The sequence below is a fragment of the Lucilia sericata genome, unplaced genomic scaffold (assembly GCF_015586225.1).
Source record: "Lucilia sericata isolate MDLA Ls3-8-SP2 unplaced genomic scaffold, ASM1558622v1 Contig000293F_arrow, whole genome shotgun sequence".
Classification (NCBI taxonomy): domain Eukaryota; kingdom Metazoa; phylum Arthropoda; class Insecta; order Diptera; family Calliphoridae; genus Lucilia; species Lucilia sericata.
The window spans coordinates 129111-148023 of NW_023994318.1; the positions used below are offsets into that span (position 1 = coordinate 129111).

Consider the following 18913-nt stretch of genomic DNA (forward strand, 5'->3'; position numbering starts at 1 on the left):
TAATGTAAATAATTTAAATTATTACATATTAAATCTAATATAGTCCCTGTTTTAAATATTAGTACTATGTGGGTTTAACAAAGTTTTCAGAAAAGCAAAAAAACACAAATTTTTAGCGCTATTGGTCCAAAACTGCCGGACTTAGAGGGGGTCAAAGTTGGACATTTTAGTCATACAGGGTTTAATTCAAATGAGTGTAACATTTCATTGTTGGTCCTAGCAAAAATTGTGCAAAGCAGTTCAAAGATCTATTCCTTCATTCTTTCCAATTTTTTTCACAAAGCTCCTAAAGCTAATGATCTAAGCTTTCTTTTGAGCAAAAAAAGGCCACAAAAACGTCCATTTTGAAAAAATAGGGGAGTATTGAGTGCCAAATACATAGATAACCCACTCGCATCCCATTATGGGACTATAGAGCCCTTAAAGGAAATTATCTAATCTTTCTTTTGAGCAAAAAAGGAGTTTTTAGAAAAAAAGTTAAAAAAATTAAAAAAAAATGTTTAAATATTAAAAAAAAAAACTTTGGAAACAATGAAGAAATAGCTCTCTGAACTCCTTTGGATAATTTTTGCTAGGACCAATAGGTGAAAAGTTACATTCATTTGAATAAAACCCTGTATGACCAAAATGTATAACTTTGACCCCCTCTAAGTCCGGCAGTTTTGGACCGATAGCGCTGAAAATTTGTGTCTGGCCTACTATTCAATAGTACTAACCTTGGTGCAAATATCGTCAAAATCAATATTTTAAGTTGGGTCACTTGATATGAAATTTCCCATATGTTTTTTAGGAGCAGATCTACTATACATGAATGTAAATAATAATGTATATTCTCAAACACATATTTTTGTACACACGTACTAAATTTATGTGTTTAATTGTGAGGTTGGTTTTCAATGTGTTGGTTAATGAAAACGGTATTCTCTATCAATCAAATTGTGTGTGAGGTGATTAAGAATATTTTGTTTTTAAAACATTAGCTATTTAGAACAAATCGGCTCTTGTTTTTGTTTTTGAATTTTTACGTAAATTTTCCCCTGATTTATTTTTACAAGTTGTATTTAATAGATTAATTTTCAATTACAATCTAATTGAATATTGTAGATTGCTTAAAACAAACTGTTCTTTGGATGGCTTGTAGTATTTTGTAATATATGTATATTAACTAATTTTGTCTTTTCAGAAATCTAATTAAAACCTTATTAAAATGAATTTAACACCAAATAGTTAAAGTCCTGGTAAACAGGTCGTAATTTTCCCTTATGAAAATGATTTTAACATCTATATTTAATTTATTAAAATTAGTATCATCAAATTTTAGAATAATATCTAATATCTAAGGAATTGGGCCCAGCAAAAAATTTGAAGACTATTGATAAATTATAATGTGGGTATAGATATCTTATTTTTGGGGCTTACAAACATTACCATAAATTAATATTAATGATTCCCCCACTAGGACATAAAATTAGTTGCAATTCTGTATTACTTTTTATATTCTGTTGTCATTAACAACGCACATATTTTCAATCAGTTGTTATGAAAAAACATTTTAGGTTTTGTTCATAAGTACATGAATTTGATGTTAAATTTAGTACCACATGTCGCATACGCGTTACCATAAGAAATCATTGATTATCATTCGACACATTGTACTCACAGAGCAATAAAATGTTTCATGCTGATTTATTTCATCAAAAATAAATTAGAAAGAAGTGTTGACTTTTTTCCCATCAATTGCTTACGACTAATACATGTTTTCAAAGGTATTCATATTGTACTATAAATAACAACAAATAGCACAGGTATTATTTGTTAGATTTATTAATATGTATTTGTTGCCCCTTTCAGTGAATTCATTTCAACCCATTGATTTTCGAATTAGGTTTTTTATTATTTTGTCACCATAACAAGTCAATTTAATTTGTTTTTTCAAAGGAATTCATACAAATCTAATACATTGTAATACAAAAAGAAAATATATGGGCAATTCCAAACCATCGTTAGTGACATTTGTAGCCCTTAAGGGTGGTATACTAGAAGTTCTGGAAATACTATACTATGAGAATACTATTCATATTTGAAAAAAAAACATTCCATTCGGAATCTTGAATCTTTCGAAAATATGAGATAAAACGTGATATTTGCGGGTCCGGTTGTATGGCGGACCGATTTCAAAAATTGATTTTTTGGAAAGAACTTTCGTTCTATATTTATGGAAGAACTTTAACTGTTTAAGTTTATCTAATATTTATTAACAAATTTCATTTTATCGTAGTTCCTGGCAACACTGGCCATAACATATAATTTTAAATGTTTAATAATTATCTAATAAATCCTGTCATAATTTAAATGTTTTTATTACACTTGCACAAAAAAAGCGATTATAAATTACAAAAAAAGTATTTTGATAATGACTTAATACTAAATGAAAATGGTACTTAAATTGTATTTTAAAATTAATGTGTTTTAATTATCTAAAGCATAATTCAAATTCTAATACTCGTATATTCCACATTAACCCTCTTAATTAGTCTTTCTTTACAAAACACTTAAGTGTGGCATTACGATTTTTTAATAACCTTCAGTCATTTATTAATTTGTTGTCTGTCTGTCTGCAACAATCATAAATTTTATCATGAATTATTTTCAATACAAATTTAATAGCCATAAATAAACACAGTCTGTGTTTTCATAAAATAAATTAAAATTATTTACATTTTTTATTATAAATTGTGTATTAATAGCTTGCTATTGTTATTAGACAAATGTTTATTTGTGTTACAAATTAATTTAAAAAATGTATACTAAAAGCATATTATCATGATTAAAAATAATATTGTTAATATGAAGCAAAAATGTTTCAAAGTTCATGTACTAGTACGTATTGTTTTGAAAGTACTCAATTATATATACTTTTTTTTTAAAGAGATCGAGTCAATTGCAGTAAATTTAACTAAAATGTTAAAATTCATAACAAGTATATTTATGGTTATAATTATTGTCTAATTTTAAGAAAATAATTAAATAATTTTTTATATGGCTACATTTACTTTAAAAGCGTTTAATAAATTTATAAATTTATTGTAAAAATCAGTTGAGAGTATTGTATAAATGTGTGTTGAAAAAAAATATATATGGACTTGAGATAATTCTAGAAAGAACCTTTCGGAATATAGTATCATGATTTACGCATTTAGCAGATACGATAGAACGATAGAACTTTTTTCAGAAAGGGATCCTATATATGGACTAGGATCAAATGTGGCCCGGTTTTCTTCATACTTTACAGTATATTTTTTTGGGTATTTAAAATTAACTAACTAATATATATGTATGTATATATGCCTTGCTCGTCGTCATGTTGATTACGGGCTGCCTCCATACTGGACATAGGCTGTCTATAATTTGTCTCCTTTTTTGTCTATTCGCTGCGTGTTTCTTTAGTTCACCAATGTTGTTGTAACTACGTCCTAGGCTGGCAGACATTTGGATGATTTCCTGCAAAGTGGATCTTCTCCAGGTATTTCTAGGTCGTCCCTTTTCCTGCTACCCTGTGTGGTTATAGTCCAGAGCATGATTACATATCTCCTCAGGAGGTTTTCTGAGTGTAAGACCAATCCATCCAAATTTTCTCCTACGGATTTCAATATTAATGTCATTTACTTTGGCTCTTGCAAAAAGTTGCCCATTAGGAATTGTACGAGGCCAAAATATTCTAAGGATTCTTCTAAGACATCTGTTAACAAAAACTCGTAGTTTATTTTTAATACCATGGGTAACGAACCAAGTAAAACAGCTAGGACGCATGATTTAAATATTTGTATCTTCGTCCTCACGCTGTAAATAATAGAATTCCAGCCTTTCTCCAATTGCCTTTCTTATTCGGCTTTCGACATCCGTAGCTGTACCACCATCCACAGTTATGACTCTGCCCAAATATTGAAATTCTTCAACACGATGGATATGTTCTTGGTGAAGAATTAGGGGTTCTACTAGTCCAGAGTTAATGCGGATCTCCTTCGTCTTCAAAACATTAATTTTAATGCCAACCGTACTTGATGCATATGCGAGATCCTTTAGTTTGTCCTGCATGTCATATAGCCTATGCGAAAGTTCACATTTGAACAGTAAGTGCGATAGAAGACAATCTTGACGTACTCCTGATTAGGTGTTAAAAGGTTCAGACTTTTGGCCCTCATGCAGTACTGAACATATAAATCCATCATAGCTGTTCCGTATAATGGAGATGATTTTTTCCGGCACACCAAAGTTTAGCAGTTCGGTCCATATCCTCTATGTATCGAATTAAACGCTTTTTCGTAATCAATGAACAGTAAATACAGCTGAGAGCGCATCTCAACAGCTAGTTCAATACTTATCCTTAGCGAGTTAATATGATCCAACACACGATCTATTGCCTCGAAAACCGGTTTGTTCAGGTCGCAATCTATCGTCAACATGGGTTATCATCCTTTCTAGGATGATTTTTGTGAATACTTTCATGACAACGCATAAAATGGTTATGTCCCTCCAGTTGTTGCAGTCAGTTGCGTCTCCGATTTTGGGCAATTTCACTATAATACCCCGCAACCAATCATCAGGAAACCATTCTGCATTCCATATTTGTACAAATAGGGGGTGTAGTATCGTTGCAAATAAATCAGGATTTACCTTTAACACTTTCACTATAATACCCCGCAACCAATCATCAGGAAACCATTCTGCATTCCATATTTGTACAAATAGGGGGTGTAGTATCGTTGCAAATAAATCAGGATTTACCTTTAACACTTCTGTTGTAACATTATCTACACCTGCTGACTTACCATTTTTTAGGGCTTTAATGGCTTCCAAAATCTAGAGTTTCTATATTGTTGTTTCCATCTTCTCAGTTTGTCGTCTATGTTGGTAAATAGTTGTCCTTAAAGATTCTTACCGGGAACGGATTTCCTAGTTAGTGATCCAGCAATCCTTTTGGTTGTCTTAAAAAGGACCCTCATGTTGTGTGTAACGGCAGAGTTTTCCGCTTCTCTCACGAAGTTACTCATAAGCTCTCTCTTATAGCTCGATTAACCTGCTTATCCTTCAGATAATGCTCCGGTTGGCGTTAATCTTATTATTGAGTTCCTCCATGTTTGTTGTGTTATAAATTCTTCTTTTGCATTTTCGCTCTTACCTAGCGAGCAGGTTTCCAATATAGTAGATTTTATGCTCAACCAGTTTTGTTCGACAGTATTCTTTGGGGTTGGGTCCATAATCTTCGTCTCCAGTAGTTGCACAAATCTGTCCCGTTGATGTCGTAACTTGAGTTTATCCGTGTTGTATTTTACACGCACGAATTTGTCATTCCTGCCTAACCTCCTAGCAACAAAACGCAATTTACAAAATAGTAGGTGGTGATCCGAACCTATGTCGGCACCACGTCTGTTCCGAATATCACATAGACTGTTACTCCATTAGCATATGTGGTCTATCTGATTTTCAGTTCTGTTATCCGGGGACTTCCAGGTCACCTTATGGCACTGTTTGTGTGGAAAAATTGTTCCGCCAATCTTAAATTCATTAATACCACAGAGCTCAACAAATATTTCACCCTTATACTTTTGCATTAAAGTCTTCCATAAGCACTTTCACATCGCTTTTCGCCATAGTCCCAAATGTATTCGTAAGGGTATCATAAAACGCACCCTTCTCTTCACTGGTTGTATCCACAGTCGGTGCGTAACATTGTATGACAGTTGGATTCTTCCCAGTACCCTTGAATCTGATCATCATAATGCGTTCATTATATTTCTTATAGACGTTCTGGGGATAATATAAATTTAGATACGGCGGGTTATCAGCCTACCGTTCCTATGATATGGCTGCCATCTAAATCCAACAGGCTGGCAAATTTGTGACAGTATTTAATCTGCACGATATTAAAGATAGTATATATATATGTATATATATATATATATATATACATATATATATATATATATATATATATACATATATATATATATATATATATATATATATATATATATATATATACATATATATATATATATATATATATATATATATATATATATATATATATATATATTTTTTTTTTTTTAGTAATTTTAGTAATTTATCATGCGTAAAAAAGAAGTGTTGTCTAGTTAATGCTATCTCAAGGACCCATCGTGGGCGAGGTTAGAGGTTCCCAAAGTTGAACACTATATGATCTTTCTTTAAACGATTATATTTTTGCGTTTTTAGTCAGATATGCAATTCTCAAAAAGAAAAAGGAACATTTTCAAAAATCTTAATTGTTTAATTTGTTAAATTAAACATTTGATCCCGTTGCGATTTTTAAACAATTTTTTTTATTTCTTTGATTAAAGCAACAAAAGAAAAATGGGGAAAATAAGAAAATATTTGAATATTTTGACTCCAAATACAACAACAGTTATGTAATGTTGTAAGGTTTTAATTAAGTTTGTGTTTGTGAAAAGATTTTACTTAAATATTCTTTGCAATTACGTGATTGTTACTGTTGTCCAAAATCTTTTAATCCTTAGCTTTGCTATTAGAAACGTTTCATTATTCAAGGTAATAAATAAGCGTTAAACCATTGTCATTCCGTTTTCTTTTTTTTAAATTTTAATATACATTTTAAATATTTGCACTAGTAGGGATTTATTTTTGTGGTTCTTCAAAAATGTTTCTGTTCATGAGTCCAGGTGTTAGAGTGTATAAATGTTGGTCGTTGTTTCCACTCAACTTAACCACACAGTCATTAAAATGAAGTGAAATACAGCATTAAAAACCATTTTACAATGTAAATATTATATTTATGTATATTGGCATGACTGCTCTTCTTAGAAACAGATGAAAATTCGTTTTCATAGAATGGTTGCTTTGTCATGTCCATTTTAAACTCAAGTATATACATACGTACAGAGTATTAAAGCAAAAAAAAAAAAAAAAAAATAAAATTAAAATACTAGGTATTTATAACTTCTTCTATAGGAATATCTATCTACCATTATGTACAAGTACTTATGATTATTCCATTAAATTAAGCTATAAATGTTTATTTGTTTGTTTTATTTTTTTCATAATTTGTTTATTTTTCTTCCAGATTACGCCACCTGAAAAACGTCTGAGTCTAGAACGCAAACAAGCCACATTCTCTGAGAGAAGTCAGTTGAAATATGCTCGACGTTTGGTTGTGAAGCTGGGTAGTGCTGTTATCACACGAGAAGATAATCATGGCCTTGCCCTCGGTCGTCTGGCCTCCATTGTTGAGCAGGTTAGTAGTGAATGTTATCGTTTATATGCAGCAATACATTTGCACTGGATGTAATCGCCAGAGTGAGACAAATTTATGAAGTGTATTTAAGAATTCATTAGGTGTTTTATTTTTATTGCTTGTTGGTAATTTAACATAATTATCTATGCAATTATTTTTGTTAGTAGCAAAAAGAAGCTGTGTTTAGAAAAGTTATTACGTTATTGTTATTATAACAAATTATATTTTTGTTTTTGTAGAATTTATGTTCGTTTATTGAAAGGGAACAAAGTAAAACTTTGTTCACTCTAGCTTTAAAAAAAAAAAAAAAAAAAAAAACAAAAAAAAAAAAAAAAAAAAAAAATCGGTCTTGAGCGATAGGTTAGGTTAGGTATCGATGGCAGCTGCTTCATAAGCAGCACACATGGGTCCATTTAAGTCGGTCGCAGGAGTGTATTCTGATATTACTATATGCTTCCAGAACTAAACCAACTGGTTTTATTTATGAAGAATAGGATATTCTTCAGACCTTTCCCAGAAAGCTCCTCCATGCCTGAGTGATATTCCCTGCTTTCAGTGAACGTAGGACAATAGCAACGTAGTTGCGATATCGTCTCATTTTGTTCTTCAGTAGTCATTATATCCAAGGCCTAGTCTCCTGGCATGAGTGCCTATGACACAGTGTCCTGTAGTTATTGATACAAACGTTCTTATCTGCTCTCTTCGAAAGGCAGTCTTGATATGAGAGCATCATATTGAGGCCAGATAGACCTCGAGATCTGACAACTGATTTCACTGAACCACTTGATTTGGGCATTCCCATACAGTTCATTAAAAATAAGTTTGTTACAATTCGTAAGAGAGATAAAAATAATGGTGACTATTTCTTCCTCATCCAAGATCGCGCGGTTTATGACTAATTCGTTAGCAATGCAGTTACCCTGACATTTATCGTGACCAAGGATCCATATTAGCGTAATCCTAGAGAGTATCGCTATATCATTTAGAGATACCCGTTATTCTTTGATTAACCTAGATGTCGTAAAGATACCAGCTAGATTTTTGATGGCAGCTTTGCTGTCAGTATATATACATATATCCCCCGATATGTGGTAGTACTCTAGCCTATTCGCTGCTCGTTTGATAGCAGATATTTCTGCCTGAAGAACACTACAATAGTTAGGCAGTCTGAAGGATGATTTAATACCAAATTCTTCAATAAAGCAAACCACCACCCACTTTCCACTCCTTTTGGAGCCATAAGTGTAAACTATCGTTACACCTTTAAGTGGATGGGGTTCCAATTCGGAATTCCTATGTGGAATCCTGATGCGAAAGCGATTATCGAAGTAACACAGTATGGGTTTGACGACTGTCTTGAAAATCCAGTTAATACTTTTCGGAATTATTCCCTAGGTTATACCAATTGCCTTCTTTAAGGTATAGATAGCAACAATGGCCTTATTAACCCGGTTCTTAATATTCAGATTGTATGATAGTTTACTATCTAGCATTACGCCAAGATATTTTGCGTGATCCGAAGTTTTCAATGTAATACCATTCAACTTTGCCGGTGTAAAGTTTTACATTTTATACCTCCAGTTCGTTTCCCAGTGGATTTACACTGAGTCCACAGGAAATACTCCATTTACTTAATAATTTAAGAGCAGTTTCAATGCATCCAGATATTGTATCAAGAATTTTTCCCGATATCAACACCGTTACATCGTCGGCATAAGCGACAGTCGTGATCCTCCTGCTGTCTATTTCAGATACATAGTAGTGTATACATAGCCACGTTCCACAGTAGGGGAGACAAAACTCCCCCTGAGGAGTGACACGATTAGCAAGTCTCGAGACCATTGTGGCACTTATGACCCTATTACTCAAAATTTTCCTAATGAACAGGATGACATTGGGTTCAACATTATTAATAGCGCCTTCAATATCAAGAAAGGTGACAAAAGAATACTCCTTATGCAGTAGCGAACCTTCAATGTGTGCAATTTATGAGTGAAGAGCGATGCTGTTGCATTTATCAAAAATATTCTTTTTTGACCAATAAGGGAATATCACTAAACAAGTCTATAGTGCAGTCATCATGGTCTCAGCTTTTACCAATTTAACATATATAATTGTATTGCAAGTTATGTCCTCATGCTTTTAACCAAATAAGAATGATTATTGAATGTCTCGTCATTTCATTCGGAGACGCATTCTTGGACCAGTTTGGCTGCAGATTATACACCGATCAGGGATTTAATAGCAGTTTTTCTATTAGTATAGTGTCTAATATCGGATATTTGTTAGTACCTAAGCCAATTTGTAGCCCTTGTTATATTGTTTCTATATTCTTCAATGAAATGCCGTCCACTATTTGTCTTTGATCAAATAGTATAGACATAGAAACATTCGATAGTTATCGGAGGAGATTCATGGGTCTCCGAAGATATATAATACAGGATATTTATTTTAAAAGATGGTTCCGGAACACAATAGTATATTGCATTATAGAGGTTTGGCAGGAGATCTGCAATCTTCACATAACAAAAGTTTCACTTGTCAGTGATGCTTAGACTGACTGCAATACAAATTACCAGTTGTCTGGCTAGGAGATTTTTTTTCCAGGATAACGGGTACAATTATTTTGCGCGGTCCAAAAGCGTTAAAAACTCTCCATTAAAACAAGGAAGAGAGAATTGTGGAAGATAATAATATAAGTTTCATTTTCCCAGGATTCACACTATGGCCAGAGTTTAATCTCTCTCTCTCTCTTTTCAATCTTTGAGATAAAGTCTCAAGGTGCATACCAGTTACCGCTACAGCAACATCGGCAGTGTAGACAAATTACGGCAACCTAACATTCTCTAAACAATATGGTTGTTTGGGCGAGCTGAGTCCTACAATGAATCGATCCTTATGGAAGTTCGAAGAGTGATTGAGGTTATAAAAATTTTATTGTTCATTCGTAAACGTCCCTAATGAAATATTCTTTAGCATAAAATTACAATGTTTACAATAATTACTTTTACTAACCATGTTAATAGAACCAAATAAATATTAACTTTTATCTAATCACTATATAAATATAACTATTTTTACAGGTGGCAGAATGCCATTTGGAAGGTCGTGAAGTGATGATGGTTACCAGCGGTGCAGTGGCATTCGGTAAGCAAAAGCTGGCACAGGAATTGCTAATGTCATTATCGATGAGGGAGACACTTTCGCCCAAGGATCATTCGAAAGCGGTAATAGAAAACACAAAAGCATTTTCATGTAACACATACTTACATATGTATGTAAATACACATCGGTGTATGAACGTTAAACACGTTTATAACATTAGATTGGTTCATAACTTAAAATGTCAATTCAAAACAACAAAACATTTTAGTTTTTCTTTTTAAACGAATTGAAAATGTATTGATAAATTAAATCTGAAAAGATTTTTTTATTTGTAGCAATGTGAACATTATTTTGTAAGCAGGTCTAATGTACATGTGTTTACGACATCACCTCTACATACATGCTAAATAACATACAAATTTAAGGGTATGAACGAATACATATGTAAATAAATCAATTTTAATATTCATAGGAAGATGGATTTCTATTGGATCCGAGAGCAGCAGCTGCTGTAGGACAATCTGGTCTAATGTCATTGTATGATGCAATGTTTGCACAGTATGGCGTTAAAATAGCACAGGTAATAAAACAAAATGAAGGGATGGATACAAAAACATGAATGTCAAATACAATATTCAATAACAACACTATTATTCAATTATTCAATATTTGTTGCGTTTAATTTTTTTTGTTTTGTAGTATCTTATTCCTTGATGATGTCGTTGTTGCTTTATTTATTTGTCATATTTTATCGTTCTTTCCAGGTTCTTGTTACGAAACCAGATTTTTATAACGAGGAAACACGTAACAATTTGTTTTGTACTCTATCCGAATTAATTAGTCTTAACATTGTACCAATTATAAATACTAACGATGCAGTCTCACCACCAATGTTCATTGTAGATGATGATCTTCCAGCGGGTTCTAAAAAGGTATGTTGAATAAAGAAGTTCGCCACGTAGACGTCTAAGTGAATGTTACAACTTGTTTACAAGAGTTTGTTAAGTGTGGGTTTGTTTTCAACATACATATGCATGTGCGGATTTATGTACATATATACAGTAAGGCAAAAAAATTTCGAAAATCTGTATAAAATCTTATAAAATTTTCTTATCTTCTTAAGATGAATTGTAATGAATGATTGTATTAAAAATGTATTATTTATTAAAAAATCGATGATGAAACATTACCACCAGATATCTAACATTTTTTCTAACTGAACTAAACATATCAAAATTCAAAATTTTTAAGTTGGGCTATTTTGAATTAAAAGTTATTTTAATTTTTTGAGTTTTTGTAAGACACCGATAAACTTCAACTTTGTTGAGTTGTGTAATTACTATCATAATCTCTTATAGGGCAAAACAAGTAAGTTAGATGGTCTTATCCTTTAACCATCTATGTATAATTACATGAACATATTCTTTTAGTGTTTGTATCTTGCTCATCGTATGTATGAGTTTAAATTCAATTTCTTTTACGTGCTTCTTTCTTTCTATCATTTCATGTACTTAGGGAATCGCTATTAAAGATAACGATAGTTTGTCTGCCATGTTGGCTGCAGAAGTGCAAGCGGATTTGCTCATTTTGATGTCGGATGTCGATGGTATTTACAATAAGCCACCGTGGGAAGATGGCGCCAAATTAATGCACACGTACACATCTAACGACAGTCGTCTCATCGAGTTTGGAAAAAAATCTAAGGTAAGCTAACATACTTTTATTCATTTTACATATAATCAAAGAAGTTTAATAGCTAAAACTTTAGCCGTACTATCGAGATTCCTTTCTTGTTTCCTTTGTCTGTCGGTTTACCTTTTCTTCATATTTATTCCTGCTACCGTGCTCTTGTTGATTACAAAATTCGATGTTTAAAATTTGTCCCTGTGCAGTAGTTTGTTAAAAAATGAGTCAGTCGCGTAAAATTGCCACATGCCACATTTAAAGAATGTACAAAGAAATAAATGTACATATACAAACAAATAAAATTAAATGTATACAAGAATAAAATTAGGGTCTCTAAAATATTGTTTAAATATTTAAACAACTTTTAAGATAAGCATTCTGTAGAGTGCTATCTTCGTCCATCGGGAAAGGACTTTGCTAGTTAGTTGCTTACTGAGTCCAAAGTAGCACCTATTTGATAGTGTTATTCTCCGTTTGATCTCCAAAGTGACATTATTTTTGCTGTTAATTGCGGCTCCTAAGTATATGCAGTCTTTACGACATCAAATTTACAATCTCCCATGTATACGTCGTCTCCTGCTAGATTTTCTCCATTAGCAGGTTGGAGAAATCGGACGATAGGACATCTCCTTGTCTAAAACCTCGATCAGTATGAAGAGAACCTGAGAAGTTTGCTTCTATCTTCACAGCACGTTTGGTATTTTCAGCGTCATAATGCAAAGCCGCATGATATTCGTGGGAATACCAAGTAGCAACATATAATTTTTCCCGTATCGGACTATCAAACGCTACATTATAGTCGACAAAAAGGTGGTGGGTATCGATTTGCCTTTCCATGGACTTCCCTAGGAATTAACGTAACATGAATAACTGGTCTATGGTGGACTTATCAGGTCTAAAGCCATACTGGTACTTGACTATCAGATCGTTAGTATATGACTAAAGTCGTTCACAAATTACACCTGATAGTATTTTGTAGGCAATAGAAATAGACTTATTCCCCGATAGTTAGTACAAAACAATGAGGTTCCTTCATCAGAGATGTATTCCTTCAATACATCGTACCAACTTTTCGCCACCGGTTTTGTATAGCTCTGCGTGCCATTGACACCCGCGGGTTTATTGCTCTTCAGCTGGGCTATGGCCATTTGTAGTTCCATGTGGTCAGGTAGCGGTATGTCAATGCCGTCATCATCGATCTGTGTATTAAAATCTCCATTTGCGAAATGGTCCTCTTCATCGCCTGCAAAAAGTTTCGAAAAGTAGCCTTCCATAACCTAAGTGTACCCTGTACGTCCGTCACTAGATTTCCACTATTATACATACAGGAAGAGGCTCCACATTTAAATCCCTCAGTCTGGCTCTTTATCTTCTTAAAGCATTTCCTGGAGTCATTCCTGTAGTAGAGTTTCTCGATTTCCTCATATTCTCCTCTTTCAAGTACCTGTTTCTTATGTCTGAACAAAATGCGCTCAGTGTTCACTTCGTCCTGTGAAGGGTTGTACGGTATGCAGCATTTTTCTCTGCAGTAGCGTCACGACACTCTTGGTCATACCAATGATTTCTCATAGGACGATCATACCCAAGCTCCAAGCAGCGGTTCGGATTGCATTGGATAAAAAAGATAGTCCACTGTAGGAAATCGACAATTTTTCAGGAGCAGTACAGTGAGTCGGATAGAATAGTCTTGGATTGTTTGTTGTGATTGCAGTCGGAATCAATGTTCACAGTTCGAAACGTCCGTATGTCAAATTCGCTACATGAATGCCTTCCATCTATCACATTCTGATTCTTCCCTGCCTTTCCGGTGCGCGCCATGTAGCCTTGTAAATGTAACGATGTTTAAATAAAGTGCATCTTATCACCACGATCCGAGCGGCGGAGAAGTCAAATTAGTCTCATTCGTTTTTCAGAGGTCTTGTCATGATGTCTAAGTTTTCCGACTGTATGACTAAAGACGTTCTTCTTGCCAATTTTAGCACTGAAATCGCCAAGGACAAGCAGTAATAAATGTCTTGGTTCGCACTTTTACAGCATCCTTGCCCTTTCAGCTGAATTTCCAGGATTCTCGAGAACACATGTTAGTTGAATTGTTGCACCTAGCCTGTAAATGGATAGAACATTCCATGTGCATATTCTCAAATCATGACTCGTAATTTGTTTACAGGGTTCGTCATCTAAAGGTAGTCAATTTCTTGTTTTTATTTTTCTTCTTTTCCTTTCAATATTTTTTACATGGTGGTCTACAAAACAAACACAAATACCTTATCGAAGCCTAGAGGTAAAGGCTGCTTCTCAACTTAGCCTGCAACCAGCGGATGATTATTACAGTTTCCAGGGATTTCCACGAGGAGGTCGCCACTTTTATAAGTGGCAGTTTCATCCCAAATAATGACACGGAAAGCCGACTTGAACTGGTCTCTATAGTTAAACGGCGTTAGTTCCGATTCCCTATTCTGCCATAATACAGGTCATAATTTCCAAGTTAAATAAAAATTAAAAATTTATTTCCCATTTTTCGAAATTCCCTTACTATGCGTCGTCACCAAGTTTCAGTGATCCGCATATGAAACTCCTGCCTGTTGGTCAAATAACAAATATTTCAAAACAATTAACTTTTATTTTAGTTTTCCTCTATTCAAAAGGGACTACCTTAATGTATATTCATATGCACCTGTTAAAGTAAAAAATATCTTCAGTCTGCATTTGTTTTATTAAATAAAATTCAATAAAGTTTTTTTATTATTCAATCTAGTTGCAGTCGTAAATACGTAAAAGCAATGTTAGTTAATTCTATTTAAGCGTGGCACAAAAATTTTATTCTGTAAATTTTTTGCTTTTAAAAGTTTTCGAGCAAATATTAAATTGATTTAAAAAACGAAAATGAAAGTGAAATAATAAACCGACATCAACCAAAGTTAATATGGTTCGCAGTTGGGCCTAATAAAAATATCAAAAAACCAAATCTTTTTAGAACAATTTCAATATTGTTGGTCAGATTTTCAGGTAAAATACAACTCTATGGTCTGTCCAGTATATCATTGGCAGTAGTATATCCCAGACTTATACTGCTCATTCCGATGTAAATTATTATATTATTGGTCATACTCAAGTACAATATTTACTTGTTTAATTTTAAAAACTTTCAAAGTAAAAAGTCACATTCCATTAACAAACAAAAAAATCGAAATTAGACATTGATTGATTAATTACTAGGTCACTTATTCAACTGATATTACATAAACTTTTCTTAAGTTATTTCATCAAAAACTGTAAAAGTGAATAAAAATACCAATTTTGCAAATTTAAATAAGTAACAATGTCAATAATGGACTACATTAAAACGATATTGTTTGTATATTTTATTATTATTTAAATTGAACCACAAAAATGTCATCCTTATTAAATTCACATAATAAAATCTTCACAATATTTATGGCAACAGATTATAATTGTGTTAGAAAAAATTTAATAACGCAATCTTCCGTCTATTTTGAATTCTATTATGAAATTGTTGTTGTTTGGTCCTTAAATTTTGACACACCAAAAATGAAAAATTTAAAATAATTTTATTGCGGTCAACGGCAGTTGCCCTTCTCGTATAATAACGAAATCCAAAAAACAAACAACAACAACAAAATGAATAAATTGAGGACGACTTAGAGAAAAAAGTTTTGTGCTGATTGCTATGAAGATTTATGTTCCCACTTGAAACTTTTGAACAAAATTCTAAATATTTGAACTAAATTAGTTATTTAATGTCATTTTAAGTCTACAACGACCCACAAAGACTCTTTTACGCTTTAATAAACACCAAATATGTTTCATTTAAAGTACTGAAAATTGCTACTAACTAGTATTATTAACGTTAAGTTAAATGTTGGAAAATATGTATCTATGGCTCATGCAAGAATAAATTATAAAGGAATCCTACCCTATAGTACATACGTACTTATCTATATATATAAAAATTAATGTGTGTTTGTTTGTATGTTTGAATGTTTGAACGTTATAGACTACTAAACGGCTGAACCGATTTTCTTGAAATTTTCAAAGCTTATTCCTGCATGTCTGGAATAGTTAATAGGCTACTTTTTATTTCGAAATTCCAAGTGGGCGATGAGCCACGCCCACGTTAAGAAAATATAAAATCCGTATATTTGAGATAATATAACAGTTAGAGTCCTCAAATTTTGTCGGAGCCACTTTAGTGTCAATATGATCATTTAGGACAAAAAGTAGGCGGTCTAGCATTAAGGGGCGTGGTACCTCCCATATAAATTAAATACAAAAATTCGTTTATCTGGGAAACTAATAGAACTAAATTCTTAAAATTTAGCACGAAGAACTTTAACATCCATGTTAACATTTTGAGTAATAAATGGGCGGACTACCCATGAGGGGAGCGGCACCTCCCTTTTTAGAGTATAACGGGCGGACTTCCAATGAATTAAATACAAAATTTCGTTTAACTGGGAAACTAATAGAACTATATTCTTCAAATTTTGCACAATTTATTTTAATATTCATCTGAATATTTTGGAGGAAAAAGGGCGGACTTTCATCCGCGGAGCATGAAGCCCCCACATGAATTAAATTCGTATATCTGAGAAACTATTAGAGCTAGAATCTTCAAATTTTACATGAAGAACTTTGACATTCATGTGAACATTTAGAGAATAACGGGAGGACTTTCAATGGGGCGCTTGGCACATATATGAATTAAATACAAATTTTTCATAGATAGATAGAAATTGGCGAACTTGCAATAATTTGCTTGGCATCTCTCATATGTAACATATTAACATTGTTAATCTGGAAAACTATTGTAGTTAGAATTTTCAAAATTGTTAAGTGGGTTTTTTATTTAATCAATTTAAACGGCTAAACTGATTTTCTTGAAATTTTCACAATGTCTTCCTGTATGTCTGGAAGGAGTTATAACTGCTTTTTATGTTGAAATTTCAAATGAGAGAGGTCCCACGTATAGAGTCCCCAAATTTTGTACAAGTAACTTATGTTTAAATACAAATATTTTAGACAAAAATAGGGAGTTCAGCGTGGCACCTCCCATATGAAGTAAATACTAAAATCTAATTATTAAAATATGTATATCTAGAAAACTATAACAGCTAGAGTCCCCAATTTGAGTGCCTCTCACGTGAAGTAATTACAAAAAATTGTATATTCTTATCTATATATATATATATATATATATATATATATATATATATATATATATATATATATATATATATATATAAATGAATGTGTGTTTGCTTGTATGTTTGTATGTTTGAACGTTAGAGTCCTCAAATTTTGTCGGAGGAACTTTAGTGTCAATATAATTATTTAGGACAAAAAATAGGCGGACTATCATTAGGGGGCGTGGCACCTCCCATATAAATTAAATACAAAAATACGTTTATCTTGGAAACTATTACAGTTAGAGTCTTAAAATTTTGCACGAAAAACTTTAACCTCCATCTAAACATTTTGGGTAATAAATTGGCGGACTACTCATGAGGGGAGCGGCACCTCCTATATTAATTAAAGACAAAAATTCGTTTATCTGGAAAACTAATGGAACTAAATTCTTCAAATTTCGCACGAAGAACTTAAATATTCATCTGAACATTTTGGAGGAAAAAAATGCGGACTTTCATCTGGGCGGTCTTGAAGCCCCCACATGAATCAAATAGAAAAATTCGTATATCTGAGAAACTATTAGAGCTAGAATCTTCAAATTTTACATGGAGAACTTTGAAATTCATGTGAACATTTAGAGCATAACTGGCGGACTTTCAATGGGTGGCTTGGCACAACATATATGAATTAAATACAAAATATCGTGCATCTTGGAAACTCTTATATTATTCAAATTTTTTATAGATAGATAGAAATTGGCGATAGATAGAAACTGGCGAACTTGCAATCATTTGCTTGACATCTTTCATATGTAACATATAATAAATCTGGTATTTATTTATACATATTCCTTTTAGGGTAGCAAAGCACACTGGGTATAGCTAGTACAAAATAAAATGTTGTTTATGAATAAGGGGATAAATGTATAATTAAAAATTTATTAAATACCGTTAAATATGTAATTTTTAAAAACTTCAATCTGCTCAACAAAATCATTTCTGTAATCAATTTGTTAAATTAAATAAACGCAAAGTTTTGTTATAATTGCTTGAGGCAGTTTATATAAATAAAATGTTTTAACATTTTAAAATAAATTCAATCGTACAACACCATCACTGTTGACCAACAATAGTTTTTTTTTTATAAACCATTTTAAAAATGTTTTACATTTTAACATTTCACAGGAATACCAGCAAACATATACACCTATGTATATGTGTATGTAGATATCTTAATAAAAGTGTTCATTCGGCGTGACATGTATTATTTTACATTAAAGTTTGTATAATAAATGCTTGAGAAACATGTAAGTTTTACACGTCGTACGTACTTCTACATGTTACAGGAACACCTTTGGACACAGCAATATTATATGACTTTTTTTATATTGAAATATTTATTCCATTTACCACCTTTGTATGTATATATAGATGAATAACTACATACATAAATGTATGTATGTATATATATTAGGGTGGACTTTTTTATATTATCGAGTTTGTAGCCGATCTTAAATACTCAAAAGTACTAAAAAACAGCCAAAAGAGCATACTTTTTTGGTCCAGAATTAATCACTGACAAGACGACCTTCCATTGTATAGTCAAATTCCTAAGAATTTTTACGTTAAATTTTGGTTTTACAGTAGAATTTTGTTTGTTTTCTGTTTGTTCCATATGTATAGA

At 32.4% G+C, this 18913-nt stretch overlaps 1 protein-coding gene across 1 annotated transcript in view; it reads left to right on the plus strand.

Moving 5' to 3' along the window:
* LOC119603319 (delta-1-pyrroline-5-carboxylate synthase) overlaps positions 1–18913 on the plus strand; it is a 56151-nt gene that overhangs the window by 11461 nt on the left and 25777 nt on the right. The window contains exons 2-6 of the mRNA XM_037955324.1: positions 7121–7291; positions 10375–10518; positions 10869–10976; positions 11161–11328; positions 11912–12100. Of these exons, the coding sequence (XP_037811252.1) occupies positions 7121–7291; positions 10375–10518; positions 10869–10976; positions 11161–11328; positions 11912–12100 (780 nt within the window). The remainder of the gene's footprint in view (positions 1–7120; positions 7292–10374; positions 10519–10868; positions 10977–11160; positions 11329–11911; positions 12101–18913) is intronic.